General features: G+C 35.2%; 1 protein-coding gene across 2 annotated transcripts in view; it reads right to left on the bottom strand.

Moving 5' to 3' along the window:
• Positions 1-284: 284 nt before the first annotated feature.
• Positions 285-18,637, bottom strand: part of MTDH (metadherin) — a 31,202-nt gene continuing 12,849 nt past the window's right edge. Inside the window, exons 5-13 of one of the 2 annotated variants that reach the window (XM_082754293.1) lie at positions 18,040-18,108; positions 15,328-15,579; positions 12,906-12,992; positions 10,845-10,943; positions 8,354-8,481; positions 7,704-7,823; positions 5,752-5,871; positions 2,478-2,634; positions 285-1,553 (exon numbers count right to left, since the gene is read on the bottom strand). In XM_082754293.1, coding sequence (XP_082610419.1) covers positions 1,483-1,553; positions 2,478-2,634; positions 5,752-5,871; positions 7,704-7,823; positions 8,354-8,481; positions 10,845-10,943; positions 12,906-12,992; positions 15,328-15,579; positions 18,040-18,108 — 1,103 coding nt within the window. In that variant the 3' untranslated portion in view covers positions 285-1,482. The remainder of the gene's footprint in view (positions 1,554-2,477; positions 2,635-5,751; positions 5,872-7,703; positions 7,824-8,353; positions 8,482-10,844; positions 10,944-12,905; positions 12,993-15,327; positions 15,580-18,039; positions 18,109-18,637) is intronic. The other variant, XM_082754294.1, reaches the window with a different exon arrangement.

Here is an 18,637-nt window from a genome sequence, read left to right as displayed (position 1 = left end):
ATTGTTGATCAGTACCATGTGCCGCAGCTGTTAACAATTCCATTTGTGCCACAAAACCAAATCATTTACAAAACATGTTGGCTCTTTAACAGTTTTACCAGGTGATGGTAATTACCATCCTTATCAAACAATTTTTTTTTGTAAAGACTATTTACAGTGTACATGGCTGAGCATGCACCTTACAGACAAACACATCTGTCAGTTTGATACCACATAATTACACAGTGCCTGAAAATGACAACACATCTTAAACACCATTTTAATTAACAGTTTCAAGCGGGAAATGTTCTTTAATTTTTTATTTTTATTTTATTTTATTTTTTTTACAACTGCTATACTTGCATGAATGTTTATTTTATTTTTTATAAAAACACTAACTCCTGTCCAGAAGTCTAGACACATTCTACATACTACAGGTTAAGGCAGTAAAAAAAATGTGTTCCTGATAACTGGTCTTGACAATGTCAATTAAAGCTGTCTGAAGCCACTCCAGTTCTCCAACAGATCACTGAAATCCCATATAATTTGTTGGGTGAAAAAAGTTCACCTTGTTTTCTTCGGAGTTTTAGTGACAGAGAACAAAACAGAATTGGGTATGGCAAATTAGAGAGTGTTAAGGGAAGGGAACATTTGATTTCAATTCACTGTATGAGCTTAGAAGTTAAAGGGGTGCAATTTTAGATGGGAGTCTGAATCAACCAAGAACTGTAGGGAATGAAGCAGAAAAACCAATTTTATGCACATTACTGCATTCTTAAAAATATATTGTTATCTTCAGCAATTCAAGTAAGGTAATAGACATTATCAAAAATAACTTCATGAACCATACTTAAGTTTCAAATCACATTCTCAAACTTTTAACCCAAAGCAGTTTTATTGTGTTAACTTCATATAATAAACCATGAAGGTCTGACTGTACAAATGGTTAATGATTTGCACTTGATTCCTGTAATAGCTAGCAGACTTGCTAACCAACGTACTGTAAAGATATGGCAGATTACGTGTTTTATCAAAGCACTTTGATTTAGGCATGAAACAAATTCAAATGGTTGACATTCTGTGCTTCTACTGCATCACTTAAAAGAGAGGCAAGAAACACCCATTATTATACAGACAAATATTTTACAGAAAACCCTTCCTTGAAATCAACCTTTTATCCGCAGCTGTAGATGAGAGTATAATCTGTTGTAAACAGGGCACTGTGTTGTAAAACCAGTTTTGTTTTTTTATTTTAAGATCTCTCTCCAAAAGTTGGAAAAACAGACTCTTCAGAATGTCTTTCAAATGTAGCATGTTCTGTTTTCTATATCATAAAGTTACTTTCCTTTGATTCCTTTTTTTAAAGATGTTTGTGTTCACAGCAGTTCTGTTTTTAAAAATTGTTTGAAACTTATATAAAATTCTGTACATGTTCACAAATTATTGCATAAACAGCATAATCTTCATGACAGTATTCAGCAACACATGTCCATCTCAGGAAGTTCACGTTTCCCTTCTTGCTTTTTTCTTCTTTTTAACTTGTTTGGGGGATTCCCAGCTTTCTTCAGACTTTGCTAAAAACAAAGCATAACTACAGAGTTACAACTGAGGAAGTTTACACAGAACTGACTTTTAAAATCCTAAAGAGTACATTCCATAACACCATGAAGCTGTTCTTCATCCAGCACAATTTTTGCAGACTTCCCGTTTACCTGTTTGTAACGAATAGACTAATCTGAAGTGCCTCTAAAACAAAGTTTGATAATTTCAACCTATTTTTCTTACACCATAAATAAAGCCATTCATTTTTAATATAACAGCCAACAGCTGATAATGACCTCATTGCAGATAACTGGAAATAATATACTTGTACATAGTTTACATTATTTGTTCACTTGTATCAGATTACACCATTTTTAACCACTGAGTTACACTTACACATCAAAAGATTAATTTTTAAAATAATGAACTACATAAAGATGTAGTTACATGGCATCCAGAATTGAATAAAGAATCGCTATGCTATTTGAATAAATAGAATTGGCCTTAAAACGTGCTGGCTGCCAAAGGCAGTAAGTCAGGTAAAATATTTTATGAGATATTCTCCCATTTTCCAAGGTGGGAATTAGTCACCAAAGCCTTTTTATTTTAGAACCAGAACAAAAAAAAGTTAATTGATATATTAACTACATAGTTACGGCATGGGACTCCCATCCTGATGGGGAAGAGTACATTCAAATGTCTGTTAAGGTCTTGACAAGGACAAATGTTTTCAGTCATTCAAGCACATGAAGCTTGTTATTCCTCACAGTGAAAGGACAGTTGCCAAAATACTATCATTTAGCTTTCATTTAAATAAGATCCCTCAATGAAATACAGAAGCATCTGATGTGCTACTCTGCATCCAAACCACATGGCAAAGCATTCTGACTGTACATGCTCTATGGAAAAAAAAAACACCACACTGAATTCAGATAAAATCGTACCAAAATACTTACTCTGTGGAGGAGGCACACTGTTTTGCTTAATATTGGGACTAGAAACATCTGTCTCTTGCAGCATCTGTGGCACTTGGGAAGCGATCTTGTCAGAATCGCTCTCTGATACAATTACAGATGGCTCAGTAGAAACAGCAAGTGAAGGAGCCTCCTCAGGCTATTTGAAAAAAATAGGAAAAAAAAATTCCAAGAGTTCACTAAATCATATAACAGTAAGACATTCTTATACAGTTATTTTGGAACCATACTTAGCAGGTGCTGGGAAGATGGCACTGAAAAATTAAGCCAAAAAAACCTGCTAAAATTGTATTCAAAGCCACAAGACTGTGACTGCCATCTAGTGCCAAAACTTTTTAGTTGCATACAATCAAAGTAGCCACGTAAACTAATTCACCTTAACAAACACATAACATGCAGAGAAAGAGAATACAATCTGAAAGTCACTAAAATCTGAAAACGATTTTAGAATATGCATTCAGAATAGGTGGAAGACAATGACACATACGCATTTTGTTTCAAGGTAAAATGGCAAACTGATTTGGTCAAAATCTACAACTCAAAAAAGCTTTTATATGGTTCAGAAAGCATTTGCAGTTGTTCCTACCATGTGCTCGACTTAGTAGTTGCTCACATTCTGTGCTTACATTAGAACAGGTATTTGTGAGAGTAGTCAAAACTATTTCAGTGGAAACTACTGTAGGATGAACAACCAGGTGAAAGATAGTTTTAGTGTCTTCCAATTATCTGCTATATTTTGAAGATTCCCACTACAGAGATGAACTGTAACTGTAGCCTACTATGTAGCACTTACTAGAATGAAAGTACAGTAAAACACAAGTTGTAATGCAAGTAAAAAAAATTTAGTAGGAAAGTCAGAACAAAAAAAGAACTGTATGATCCCATAGCAGGCAACCTACTGACAAAAGGCTTCAGGTAAGAGTACACTGGAAAAACAGGGCATCAGTCAAGAAACAAACCCAAAACTTTAGGATGTTATTTAGAATTCATGGCTGTAGTTGTCCTACAGTGGCAAGGATGTGAAACTAACAGAACCTAACAGTGATGTCTACATCCATCCCGTGATGCAGATGTACACAGGTCCTAGGTTATAAGTTACCAGCTTGTACTGTTGCCATCACTAATGTAAGCATCTCACAAAAAATTGAGTCAAAACATACAATAAGGCAATATACATTTTAAAGCCATATAATACTGAGCAAGAAAATAAACAGTTTTAATTAGAAAAAACATAAAGTAGAAGTTCTCTATTATGGGTAGAGAACTTTCCTGTGTTCTTACACAACTGAAATAAGTTTAATAAGAGAACTACTGGCATTATAATTAACATCACACTGCAAGTATGACATTTTTTTTTAATACTGTCTATGCTGATAAAATGAACTCCCATATTGCGGGGCTTCCAGGCTTTGCCAATTCTAATGTTGTCTAATTGTTGGCAACAACTAGCTACACAAGAACATTAACCTCAACAAAAATCAACGTTGCCTCAAACAGAAAGAGGACTCAGGAGAGTTCTTAGTTGTGCAAGGTAACCAATTCAGTTTGCTGGCATCACTCACAGTTTTTTTTTAGGACAGGGTCACTCTCCATCCACATGTAAAAACTTGATGAAGATTTAAACATACATTCTAGTACAATTGTAAAATACAATTCCTGTACCTAAAGGTGGGCTACAAAAAAAGCTGGGGAGGGACTCTATCCAGCACTGTAGCAATAGGACAAGGGAGAATGGCTTTAAACTAAAATAAAGGGCAGATTTAGATTAGTGATTCAGAAGAAAGTCTTCACTCAGAGGGTGGCGAGGCACTCAAATTTAATTTTTTCCTCATATTTGTTTTCATGTTTCAGAACATTTGCTTAAGACTCAATTACCTAGCTTGGAAACTTAGGTCATCCCTTTCAGGCATCAGTTGCAGACCATTTCTAAAATGTTTTGGGACAGCCAATTCAGTATCAGAAAATATTTTGTACACATGAAATTACAGTAAAGCCAAACCTGATAGCAAAGAGGCTTGGAAAAACAACTGATAAGCTATCTGCATTGTCAGATGTAACTATTCACAAATTTCCCTTTATGTTCACCAAGTTCAACTAACTTTCAGGGAATGTCAATAACAGTTTTTTTTTTTTCTCCTTTTCTTTTGCCTCCACAACAAGTTTAATAAAATATTTGATCTTGTTTCACAAAACTGCCACTGGCTGCAACGCAGCTATGTATAGGCACGACCTATACAAACACAATGAACTTAAAACTCACAGCAACAGGATTGTTCCAGTCTAAAAAATAATAACACATAGTATAGGTCAACATCTGAGCTGGTGAATCAAGCAGAATAGTTGATACCAACCTCGAATAAATGTTGAAGTAAATCTAAACTGAATAATCATAGTAAAAGCTATACTTTGATGCAGAATATTTATAATATTCTAAAACATGCCTGAATCTGTTTTTCACAGCATGTTCTCAATATACAGTTTCTGTACTTTGGTGACCTGTAGCTTCTTGTGGAAGATTCCATTCTATTATTTTCATTGAATTTTTTTCTTTATGCAACCTTGTTATAACCTTGCTATCTTTATGTAACAAATGTTTAGTTATTGAAGTAAATTCTTCAATTCTGAGGTACTGTCTCACTGATATTGTTCATACTTTATGGAACAAAATCAACACCATTAGAAATATTAAATATTTTACTTCTCAAAGTGTGATGCTTGTAGGACATTATCTAAAGAACCTATTTTGGAGAAAGACCAAAGAGAATATGTATGTTCTGTAGTACTTGTTTCAACTGCGAACTGAAATGAATGGTCAGTTTGTGAATTGGTTCAATAACATCAAAACATAGTAAGTCAGTAACTCTTCATTCAGTTGCAATGAAACAGTAAGATATGCTAAAATATTAGTCTTGCACTCTTACCTATTTATTTAGGTTTCCAGATCTCAAAGTTTTAGAATTTATATATTCAAACAACAAAAAAATCCACAAACTTGGCCATGATGAAGATGATTAACGATTTAGCAAATGCTGCCTTTTTTTTAATTTTTATTTATTTTTATTTTTTAAGAGTGGATGCCCTTTTTAAAAACTCATAACTGGCCTGTATCTAAAATTCAACCTCTTGATCACCTTCAAATTAAACATAACCTTAAGTATATCCCTACTGTAACACTACCATACACAAGTAATGTTTCAGTACATCTTGAGCATTTAAAAATGACAATTATTACTTAAACACAGTTTTATAACCCTACCTTAGCTGGTTCACTAGTACTTATGGTCTTCAGAGAAAAAGCTATTTCCTGCTGTGGTTGAGCTTTTGAGGTATCCTCTTGAAATTCCTCTCCAGCTTCTCTATCCAGTTCTTCAGTGTCCTACAAAATTGAGGAAACAATTAGGAGCCTGTATGTGCAGTAAAGTTCCAACTGTTTCTCCCTGCGCATCAGTTTAGTTGCCATGATTATCTCCTATAACTAAGAAAACCTAAAAAAAAGATTAAAGTAGTTGGCTAATATTTACTTAATACGTGGAAGTTTCAGGTATTAACTTGTATAGCTTTCTTTCATGTATTATGCTTTAACAATATTTTGCAACTCAGTGTAGTTTGCAGTGATGTCCATAAAATAAACATATCTATGTACAAACTGAAAACATTTCCTAAGTTTCCAAGAGTCTCAACCTTTACTCCTTAAGCACTGATGTTGAACACTTTTTCTTTTACATGAGGAATTACAGTATTCAAATTTATTTAAAGCACTAAGGTGAACAGTAACTAGAACACAAATCTCCAGTTTTAAGCTGGAAGTACCTTCTCAAAACATTCCTTCCTTCCTTATTTCCCCTGAAACCTTGTGAAAAATGTAGTCAAAGCCTGTTGACTCCTAACAGGTAAGAATATATCCTGTCTTACATTTAGCTCTGATGGTAGCTTCTGCTGCCTGAAGACAACAAACACGACGTGAACACTTAGATTATACTGTTTAAATTATACTTCTCATCAACGAACACATTCAACTTTCAGAGTTTAAATATATAAATTTTAAATGACTTTGAAGAAGAACTAGCAAGTTAAATCACTAAACTTACTATTCTATCTTGAAGATCCATGCAAAACAATGAAAATGCTGTTAACCATTTCATACTAATCATGACTTATGTCTAGAGTTATTGCAGATACCAGAACATCACAGATTTCAACTCATAGGAAAGCTTCCTACTATCCTTTTTATTTTTAACCTCAAAAGAAATGTTGCAAATTGACACAAATCAACCATCTCTACTTACACAATATTAAAGCAACTCTACTTGACAGTAATTTTATCTTTTACAATTAAAAAAAAGTAGCAAATCCAAAGTAATTATGACTGAAGTAATGCTTTCCTCCTCCTCCTTTATGAATGTCTGTCACCACAGGCAGAAGCAGGATGTATTCTGAGTATGAGCTGTCAAAAGATTTTTTCCTATTTAGAAAGTACTTGTTTTCATCTATTCAAATATGTTCCAATTGCCAAGTGGAATCTGATTTTGCCTTTTTTTTTTTTTTTTTTCCTTTTTACAACAAATGTGTTTCAATGTAATTTTTCAAAAAGAATTTAAAAATATCACATGCAACTCCAGCCATCCTCAGTTTGCAAACAGTATCCATCTCATTCAAATCTGACTCACATAGGATAGCTGTACTTGTGGAGTTAAAGTTGTAGATACTTAATATTTCACATAAACTACAGAAGAACTTTAGAAAACCACTATATCCTAGTAGAACTGCACTTCTAGAACACCTAGAAAGGCAGTTTCAATTTCTCTTGTTCTCCTAGGTAGCTATGTACACAAGGCAGCTGTCTTTCGAAACAGGAACAGAGAGCTTCCCACGCAGAGGAAAGTCCCTGTAGAAGCATCCCTACGGTACAGAATCTTGCTTTGAAAGAAAATATTTCAAAGTTAAGTATTTTCTATATATTTCATGCTTTCCAGAAATCCAGCAGAACTACTCTATATTCAATCAGAGAATCATTTAAATTAAAGGAAATATTAATAAGGGAATCCTTCATACATTTACCTCAACTTGTAAAAACAGTAGTGGACCTTACAATAAAGAAATGAATTTTACCTGTCCCCAAAATAATTTTGCTTAAGTCACAAAAGTAAGTCGATTCTGTGAATTCGTCATAAATTTATTTTCAGACAATCCAGATCTTGCTCCATTTACCTGTGAAGGAGAGTTAGCTTCTTCACCCTGCTTCTTCTTTTTCTTCTTCTTTTTCTTGGACTTCCCACTTGTTGAACTCTGAAGAATTGGCTCTGCTTTTTCTCTTTCATTATCTGAAGCCTTAAATATGGAAATATAAGATATTAAACATTTAAGATGGCAATGAAACACGCTTCCTATAAACTAAACATAAAATACTAACTATCAGGGATTTAATGGCATATAAAAGGAAGTGAACACAATCTTATCTGTTCAGTTCACTTTGGAAAGGCTATGTTCTTTACACACACTCTGGAAACAAAGTACAAGAGTTGGGAAATGAAAAACACAGACAATGTACACAGAAACATTGCTTTTTGCACACACAAATATTGTTGAGTAGTGTTTATGAGGAGAGATCCAAATCCTCTGTTAGTACACAATAAAAGATAATACCTTACAGTATGGTGAAACAAGATCTGACATGGAGCTAACTGGCTTCTGTTTCCCCCTATAACAACATCCAGCACCACATGTTAACAAAGTGCTGCTGCTCTTATCAGCATAAATAAAATGAGAGATTACCTTAATCATCACCCTTAAGTTACTTTAAGAAATGGCAGCGGTAAGGGCAAAGTCTTGGAGCTAAAGGGGAAAATATCACCTTTTACCTTCTGAACATCAGATAACGCCTCTTCAGGTTGTGGAACGGAAACAACTTTTTCTTCATCTACCCAGTTTCCCCACTCTTCTGCAGGGGCATTCCAATCAGAGCTAGGATCAGCAGAAGAAAGTCCATCTACAAAAATTGAAGAGATTTTCAGGAATGTCACCTTACTTTACAGGTACTCTTTAACAGTTGAAAAATGAAAATAATTACTATGCAGAAAGCCACCTTTGATACCAAGATACAAACAGGTGTTTCCTGTATTTCTGAAAAATGTAAATACCTTAATGATAAGATGAAGACTTTGGTAAGTAATGAGTCAGTTTTAATTATTTTACAAAGCAATAGGATTACAAACTAGTCACAGCAGCAGCTAGCCACATGCAATTGCTTTGGGATACTTTTATGAACTATGTAAAGAGCAACAAAGTTAAGGGTTGTTCTTCATCTCAAGTCTTTTTCCTGGTTTGTGAAGACATTAGGATGAACTGTGAATAATACTGATGCTTAGTAAGGATCCTTTACAAGTGCCATATCTGAGAAATGTAAATCTCATCGAGCCAGAAGTCATCTTGTAACACAGACATTCTTTAATACTGTGTTTTTCCCAAGCTTTCAAGTCCCTACTCTATTTTGCTAGTATTGTCCTTTTGCAATGGCATGTGTTTATGCTGTGATGGGGAATGACAGTGTCAATTATATAAAAGTTAAAAATGCTAGAAGAGAAGCCCTACAGTTTAGCAGAAATTTACAGCAAGTCGATTTCACAAGGTGTTCGGTTTTAAAAGATGATATAAACACAAAGTGAAAGACTACCAAAAATATTTTCTTTTACCCTTTGCCTATGCCAAATCGATGGCAAAGGTGCAAACTTGCTCTGCCAACCATGGCAGAATTCAATTTAAACATTTAAAAACTTATGCCCAAAGGAAAAGCAATGATAAAACCAATTATATTTACTAGCAAACACTGTGTTTTACTAGTACACAAGAATTTTAAGATTACCTAGAAAACTTTTTCATCTCTTGCCTTCTTGTAAAAATATTACCTCAACTTACACGGTATATTACATATATATTACATACTTTAAACATTATACACTAGAATTAACTGATTTGAAAAAAAAAATGACTACTGTCTAACACTCAATAAGCTTATTATCTACTGCCCTGTCACTAGTTCCTTTAAAAAAATTCCATCCTTCTAAATAGGAAATTCATAGCATTTGCACATACAGTTAATTCCCATGCACTGAACCTGTTATATCAGTAAGGTGTATCTGTATATCACTTAAGGGAAGTTCAAGCCTATTTCCCCCTTCTCATAGATACCAAGTCGTGGAGGTACAGTAATGAAAAAAAAGACTTGATTAACAGAAGCTGTAGATACAGACATTCTATGCTCAGAAATGTGAATAAATTATGCTATTATAATGGAAAACTGATCAATTCCAAACCATTAACCGAAAATGTGCTTCCCTTATTCTTAAGACAGATAAAAGACAAAAGAATTTTTATATAAACTGGTATTAGAATGATCATGACAAAAAATGATGGAGTCAATGACTGTATCAGTCCATTCTAATCCTGCAGTCATTAAATAAGACATTGTTCTTAGAAGGTAATATACATGTATACGGCAGCCTTGCTGGTCACTTTGTTGACCAAGTTTTTAAGCCAATGAGCTAATGAAACTACATTGTTTATTTCAGAAAAAAAACATCTTTATTCAGTCAAATGGAAGAATATCAACTACAAGGCAATTCAAAAAGTGGACTTAAGGCTGTAAGCTTTCTTCACAGGTACACTTTCACTGGTAGGTATTTAGGTAAGTCTGTAACATCACTACACTACTACTAACTATACTACAGCCCTTATTTAGGTTTTTGACTGTGGTAAGAACTGCAAGTATATTCTGAAACCAGCAAGGAGGGGAAAGGGGAAAATAAACACCAAGCTTACTACAACTCCCAAGTAACTTCATTGATCTCTAGCCTGCATATGCTTTTCATATACACACAAAATTCCCTAGTGCTTGCTAAACAAGGAAGTAAGACTGAATATAGGAGTCTTAATGTCATGTTTTCAGTAAGATACAAACATGTAAAGGCAAACTCAGTTACTCAGATACAATCTACTAATATCAACATAACTTCTGCAGACTTGCAGTAGATTTTTTATCATTTGTAGTAAATTAAGACTGTTTTAATTATCTTTTTTTTTTTTTTTTAGCAAAAGTCAGAACTACACTAAAATGCATGAGCTTTCACTTCTGTGTTTCAATACCAAGTGTTTTGCCTAAGAAACGGTTATCATCATTCACCAAAAATATTTTTTCCTGCTTTCCTCAAACTGATACTTATCTTTACAGAAGCGAAACATTTCAGTTTTTGTCTTCATATGCTCACAACTGGTTAATGCAAATAGCTCAAATAATTATGCTTTAAAGTGATGGTAATTGCAATTTTTGTTAATGAACATTTTAGAGGAACATACTTAACCCAGACCATTCGTCATCAACAGGGGGTTGAGCGTGACTTAAATCCCACTGAAAATCGGAAGTACCAGCCTGAGAAACTGGCTCACTATTGGATCCTGAAAGGGAATAAATGAAATTGTATTTGTAAGTTACAAGCTTCCTCAGTTTTCTTAGGTAAAGAAATTCAAAACAAAATAGCAATGGCCCAAGGGAAAAAAAAAAAAAAAAGTCTGGTTCTAAAGACTGCACAGTACAGGAAAACTAAAAACCTCTTCAAAGTGAGGTTTATTCAGAAAATAAGGGAACTGAAAAAGGAAGACAAAGTTAACAGTAGAATATGAAAAAATAAAGGTAATGCAGATTAACAACATTCCACAAGACACTTACAGCAGTCTCCTCTAATTGGAAAACAATGAAAATTTATGGGTGATAAAATTATTCACCATGTGCAAGTAAAAACTCTTACACTTATCAGTTTAGAAGACTACTAGAAAGAAACTTGATTATATCACAGATATAACAATTAATTTATTTACTACTAAGTGAATTTTATGCTCGTCATTTAGACTCAGCACACAATCAAGCAGAAATCTTATTGATTTAGCTTTTGATCATCATTTTAAAAGTTACTTTGTTGCATTATTTGAGCATAACAACAACAACAACCAGTTCAAGTAAAAAGTTCCAGGAACATAAAAGCAGCATGATGAACTGTAAAGCCTAATTCCAGCTATGATAGTAAGAAGTGTTAAGACATCTAACATCATTATTTTAAGAAAAATAAGGCATCAGGCAAAGAGAAAATTTCACAAAAAACTTCAAAAAGCTTATTTGTGGGACTGAAAGAAATCAACATACTGCTTTATGAGACATTTCTGAAAAGAATAACTAGGACCATAGATAGCTAACTGGTTCTCCCTTATTTATAAATGCCTCTGCAAAAAACATCTCTCAAATGACAGGAATATTAACACATTCTCAATCTTTTACTAACTAGCCATTACAGTAAGCAGTAAACATTTACTAATGTGGCTTATGTGCATCAAAGACTATAAATATACTTCACTATCTTCATGTTTCTCTCTGAATTCAAGTTGGAATGATGGTATTGCACATTGAATCTCAGATCAATCTTTCCCATTTTATTAACTAAGTTTTAAGTTTCAATCTGGCAACTGAACTTAAATTCAAGTGGATCCCTCCGGGAAATCCAATTTCATTAACATTTTTTGTACAATTACTATTTTTTTTTCCTTAAGATAAGTTTTCATTAAGTGAGCTATTCTTTGGAGAGCCTGGTGAATTAGACCTTGGCATTTATAACTTCTTTGTTATACTGGCACAGATGCACACAGAGAATGAAGCGCTTGTGAGCTATAGGACAATGAATGCTAGTTTCACACTTGGAAGACCACAAACTGCAATCCCAGTAAACATAGCTTAATGCATAAGCACTTGGCTAGCTACTTGCTAGAAGAAAATAGACATGCCAAGCTCTTTAGATTGGGAGCAAATAAGCAAGAGAAGAAAACCTGACCCCTTTATTAAATAATAAATCACTGTAGCACTTATGTCAGTAGTATAACATACAAGATCTGTTAGGAAGCCAGGTTTGCATTCTACAGCAATTTCACCCTTCAAAACAAGACGACCCTGGAGTTCAGCTTTCCTACCCATCCTAGAAAACCTCAGGACTTAACTCCTGCCTACATAACACATTTTGAAAGTAGTGCTTCAGATCCTTGAAGGGAAAAAAGAACTCCAATCAACAAACAACAAAACCCCTGAAAGTTCAGGGTAAAAACTGTTTTCCTATGCCAATTGTTTAGATTCAACACAGAATCAATCAGAAATACCTCATTGATTTAGCTTTTGATTATCAATTTCAAAGTTACCTTATTGCATTATTTCAGCATAACAGCAAAAAGCTTGGCAGGCTTTCACAAAACAGCTCTTCTACTTGTTTACAGTTACCATTACTATTTTCAAAGGACAAACAATGGAAATAACACCTGGCAAGTCTGTTTCTACCTGTTATAGGAGAAGAGAGCCAAAAATCTTTGGAAGGGCATACATACCAGAAACTCCAGGAGTTAATCCAAAAGAAGAGAAAGAAGTAGAATTTGGTTCAGAGGTATTAATCCGTGCATCCACATTCCAAGCAGCTGTGGGGGGAGGGAAAAAAAAGAAAGAGAAAGCAAGCTTCGGACTGCTGGCAATGTTGAAAAAGTTAGCTATTTAATGACGAATAGGGTCAGTAAAACAGAGGAAGTTCCAGCCATGTTAACATTCCATACAGCTGAGAGCAGTGTTTGCCTTATTACATGAGACAATCAGCACTGACAAAGGTGTGAATGTCTGAACATTTAGCTTGAAATCATTTTCTCCCTCTACCGCTATTTCTATACAGAATATTAGATTTTCTTCTCTATATAAACTTTTCCTTTGTGAGTACATTGAGTTTTGACACCCATATTGCTGTATTTTCCCCCCTATTACCAAGACTGGAGTTATGAAAAAGCCTATTTGTTAGCTCTGTAGATGACACCTAGCTTCAAGCAAATTGCTTTTATGTTAAGAACAGAACTGAGTTCAGAACAATTTTTGACAAATAGGAGATGCTGATTAAAAATTACAACATACTTAACTCTGTGAAGTGGAAAGTAGAAAACAAGACAAAATAACCAGTGGCATATATGTGTCAAAAAGAAGCAGCTGGTTAGAATGCGATTATATGATTATAAGGAAAAACTACTAGGAGTTATAATGAGCTACAAAGAAAACCTCAGGAGGTCCCTAGTACATCCTCCTCTCCTCAACTCACAGACAGCTCTTAAGGTCGGATAAGGCTGCACAGTGTTTTTTAGCCATCTGAATCTTTAAAGTCTCCAAGGATGAGGACTGGTTACCCACAAAGGTCGTGCGTTTGTGATGCCTGACTGTCCTCATGAAGAAAAAGTTTCTGTTTATACCCATTCTGAACCTCTTGTTTCAATTTATGTCTGTTGTCTTCCTACCACACACCACTGTGAAGAGCCTGTCTCTGCCTTCCCAGGAACACCTCACAGGTTCTGGCAGGTTGCTGTCAGGTTCTCCTGAAGTCTTCTGTTCCCCAAGCTTGACAGACCCCATTCCCTTAGCCTCTCCTTCCAGGGCTCCAACAACTGACCATTTCCAAGGCTCTTTGCTGAATTTGCTCCAGCTGATCAACATCCTTTCTGTATAGGGTGCCCCAAAACTGGGCATAGATACAGTCCAAGAAGTGCTTAGTAGAGTGCACAATCACTGCCACAATCTACTGACTCCTGTTAATGCAGCCCAGAACATCGTTGGCATCCTCTGCTGCCAGGGCCTTTGGCTAGCTCATGTCCACCTCAGTGTCCAGCAGGATGCCCTTCCCATAGAGCTCCTCTCCAGCCAGCCTAACTTTGATACAAACCATCCTAATTTTGATAGAAAAATGCTGAGAGAGACAGCACTGAAAACATTACTAAAGTTATGGATGGTAAAAATATACCCTCTGTTCATCCACAATCTGGTCACTTAACCAGAAGCTGATCAGTCTGGTCATGCGTGACTTGTTCTCAGCAACAAAACAAGAGCAAGCTGTTTAGTTGCTAAGAAATACCACATCAGAATATGAAGCAGAGAATATGGAAAAATAAAAAAAAAAAATAGAAACAACAGCAAAAACACTTGCTTCTTCTCAGTAATAAAAAGCTTTCAATGGAATACCAGGTCCAGTCTCTGGCACCACAATCCAAGAAAAGTGGGACAAATTAAACCAGTCTAGACAAAAGCAGCATTTCTGACTATAGCAGAACATTGCTTTCCAGAAAAGACCATGATCATTTAGACTGAACAATGGAAAGGGCAATATTACAGTATCTACTAATAAGGTTGTTGCACAGACAAACAAAAATTTCATCATTTATCTGGACAATATAAGCAAAAAAAGCTAAAAATTGTACTGGCAAAAACTAAAAAAAAAATCTAATGGGGAAAAAAAAACAAACAAACAGTAAAAGCAGTAAAAAGAGACTGTCACAAGAGCTGAGCAATCTTCGTTCCTGAAGCCTAAACAGATGTCTGTCAATACAACACAACTGATTTGATCATGTGTCAACAGAACAGACTTATAATCTGGGTTCTAAGACAAATTTCAAAATAAATAAATAAATAAATAAATAAATAAATATATATATACACTTCAGTGACTTAACATACACCTTCAGAATTTTAGAAAAGTGATAAAAAAAATTGGTTCCCTTACAGAAATCATTTTATTTCAGATGAAAACTGAAAACCCCATTAAACTAATGAGAAACATAGACGATAAGCCATCAGAACTTGTAATAAACAGAAAATGCTTAGTTCACATTTCACTAGACCATTCCAAGATTTTTTTTTGAACACATAAACAAAACTATTCCAGAGATTCAGTACCAAAAATTATGTAGAAATGCTTAAGTGAAGCAAATTTTTCTCAAAATAGCTTACCAATAGGAGTGAACAAAGAACGCTCTTTCCAGGGCCTGCCCACCAGGGTTACGCCCCAGTCCTTTCCATTCCCATTAGCATCTCCAGCGTCTTGGCCCCAAGCCGATGTCTCAGTCTTCCTCTTCCCAGCTGTAGCTGAGGAAACAGATGTCCATTTCTCCTCCCCTACACCAATCTGTGAGGAGATTTTTACAGACTTCTCATTCCAGCTTCCACCATTTACTGTATGGCTTTCACTCAATCCTGTAGGAACTTGAACATAAGAATAATGAAACGTTACATAAAATACTAATTGGATGAAGAATTAAAATCTTACACGCACATACACTTAGCAATAAAAAAAGAACAAATGAACAACAGCTTTGCTACACCAGGGTGATATAGAAGAGCTGCTGCTCTGTCTCAGCTGATTTTCCAGTTCAGATGATACACACCATCTGTCAACTAACTTGAAGAGTGAGGGGAAAAAACAGCACCAAACTGCACCCTTCTTCCTGTGTCCCTTTCTTTATAAGACTTATACCTTGTTTCATCGGTGCCTCTAGATTAAAAAACAAGGCAATTTCTCTGTCAGTCTATGGTGATGCAATGGCTTGTGGAGAGCCCTATGTATTGAATGGAGAACAATTTCTGTTTTGTAACTATGGTGGCATACAATAGTCCTCTAAGCACTAAGTAGAAGAAATGACATGTAGAAAATGCTTCCCAAGTGCTACATGGAATTTACTAGGCACATAGCTATCATTAACTACAGAGACCAAACTTGGGAAGGGGGGGGAACAAACAAAAAACCCCATGGCAAGCTCTCAAAATAATTCATAAGCAATGTATTTTACATTATACTACGGTAAGAGAGCACAAATCTTTATCTGCAGTCTACGTTGCTGAGGAACTACTAGTCAGAGCAAGTTTAATATACACTTTCAAAGGACTCAGTACTACACCAAGACAAAGACCATTATAAATTTTCTTTTCTTTTAACGTCCCCATAAAACAAAGGCTAACGATCCCCTGGCACACCCAATGTGACCTATATATGACACACCTTTCTCAAAGGGCCCTGCATATCAAATCGTTTTTTTCTTTTAATACATTGTAAACAACAGAAAAGCTGCATTTGACAAATGATTAAGTATCTACGTATCATGAGTGTTACGCTTAAATAAATACTCAGCTAAAAAGTGACACATAATTAAGTCAGAATCACATGTCCACAAAAACTACAGATGAAATGTTGTTATTTCATAAATGAATTCCACTCAGGCAGCATGAACATACCAAATTCAAGGCAGCCTCCCTGGCAGAGAAACGATTTGCTGAGATACGCCTACATGTTCCTAGATAAATCCTATTTCCAAACACAGCCAGCTGTAATGTAACAACCCCCTGTACCTAAAAACACCATCCTTTCTCTCACAACTCTAGAGACGCTACACTGCGTCAATTTATGTCCTCTGTGGGTAACATGTCCTCTTAGGGGATGGCAACAACAAAACCAGCAAACACAGGAACTGTTAGTGTAGCTGGTAAAACAACTCTTTGGAAATCTTGCAAGAAGACAGCTGAAGTCCTGGAGCAAAAGCTTCATTATTCTGTTTAATAAACCACTCTTCCAGAAACTTGTCATAGAAATCACTGAAAACTTAAGGTTGGAATGGATCTCTGGAAGCAACCTACTTCCACCTTCTGCTAACTTCCACACAGCTTACTTAAAAATTGTGTCACATTACTCAGTCTTTATGATTACCAGAACTTGAGAGTTCAAAGCCTCTCTGGGCAACCGTGTAAAGAGCTTCCTTGGTGACGCCCAAACAGAATTTCCCTTAGTGCAACTTAATCACTGCCTCCTATCCTATCATTATGCATCTCTGAAGTACATGGCTCCTTCTCTCTATGCTATGGTCCAGAAAGTTAGCGTGTGAATCAAAGCTCTCAAAAACTGGCAGTGATGCATTTTCTGGACCTGGGTGCTTTTAATAACTCATTTGTTGACTTGTTTAAATGACTACTCTTGTTTAAAGAAATGCCACTAATGCAGGTGGTGGTTTCTTATAGCCAGCATATCACTATGCCAAACTAATTCACTTCAAGCACTGCTCTATCACCATCTCTTATCAAAAAGCCATTACAATTCATCAGTCAAGCATAGTCTAAAAATAGCCAAATAATTTAACAGTTATATGACAAATAATGTCCTCAAAATGAATGCCTTTACAGTAAACCCCTCAGAGGTGCATTGAAAGATCTCAATAACCCACAGGTACACAACCTGCAATGAGTGCAAACTTCACAATAATCAACTATCTTTGAAATCAATTATCTATATTTGTTTTTCTTTGAACAAATAAACTTATTAACAAAAAAAAGTAAATTTGAAAAGCTAGCCTGAGGGATTTTTAACTGGAGCTTGAGAATAAGCTTTAGCATTCTGCAAGTAATGATCTGTACAGCAAGCAATCTGGCTGAAAATTTTAGACACTAGATCCTTTTTTTTGTATTTTATACATCCCAACAGATGTAATAGAGACTGTTTTCAACCTGTTGAGTAGTAACTGCAACTTAGAAGTATAACATTTGCACAGCAAAAAGAGCCAGCTGCATAATAGAGTTCCAGATTAGTAACCACATAACACCCTGCACTGACAATGTGCTTTCGCTTCTGTAGAACACTTTTCCAGTTAATTAGGATTCCTATTTATGAAAGCCTTTTACCTTGTGGAATTGATGACTCCCCTTTGGAAGGTTTGGAGCTGCTAACTTGCACATTCAGAAGCGTATCACCTGGTGAAGAGGTAGAAGGAGACAGAGCTAATTTCTGCAGACAGCAACACCTGTAGAATTCCTTTAAGAATATTCACTACTGGTACTTAAAAGCAAGAACAAAAACCACACACACACTAACATTAATCAGTACCTCAAAGTAAATTAAGCCATCTCCAGGAAACTTAAGAGCAAAATTAATACTCTATCTTTCATTGTGTTGATTCTTATAGACAAATTGAACTCAAAGATGATTTACAGCCTATAAACTGAGTAGCTGCAGATTCCAAAGAATTCTAGCTAGTTTCCCAAGAATGGCAAGCAGACATCTAAAACAGAGGCTGTCCTTTTCCAGCTAAGGGTAGCTATACATTTCTGAAATGATTAGAGATATTTCTGACTTTTACCTTCCCATGAAAACATTAGAAACAGCTGATTCTTTTTCAATTTAATCTTATATTAGGTAATACATCAAAACATATGCTGCGTAATGAAATTTGCCTAGAGAGTTTACAATAGTCACGGATAGCCACAGAATATACAGACAGCT

The sequence above is a fragment of the Aythya marila genome, assembly GCF_965140915.1.
Source record: "Aythya marila genome assembly, chromosome: 2".
NCBI lineage: Eukaryota > Metazoa > Chordata > Aves > Anseriformes > Anatidae > Aythya > Aythya marila.
The sequence above is the reverse complement of the archived record's forward strand: the minus strand, read 5'-3'. Positions and strand labels throughout refer to the sequence as shown.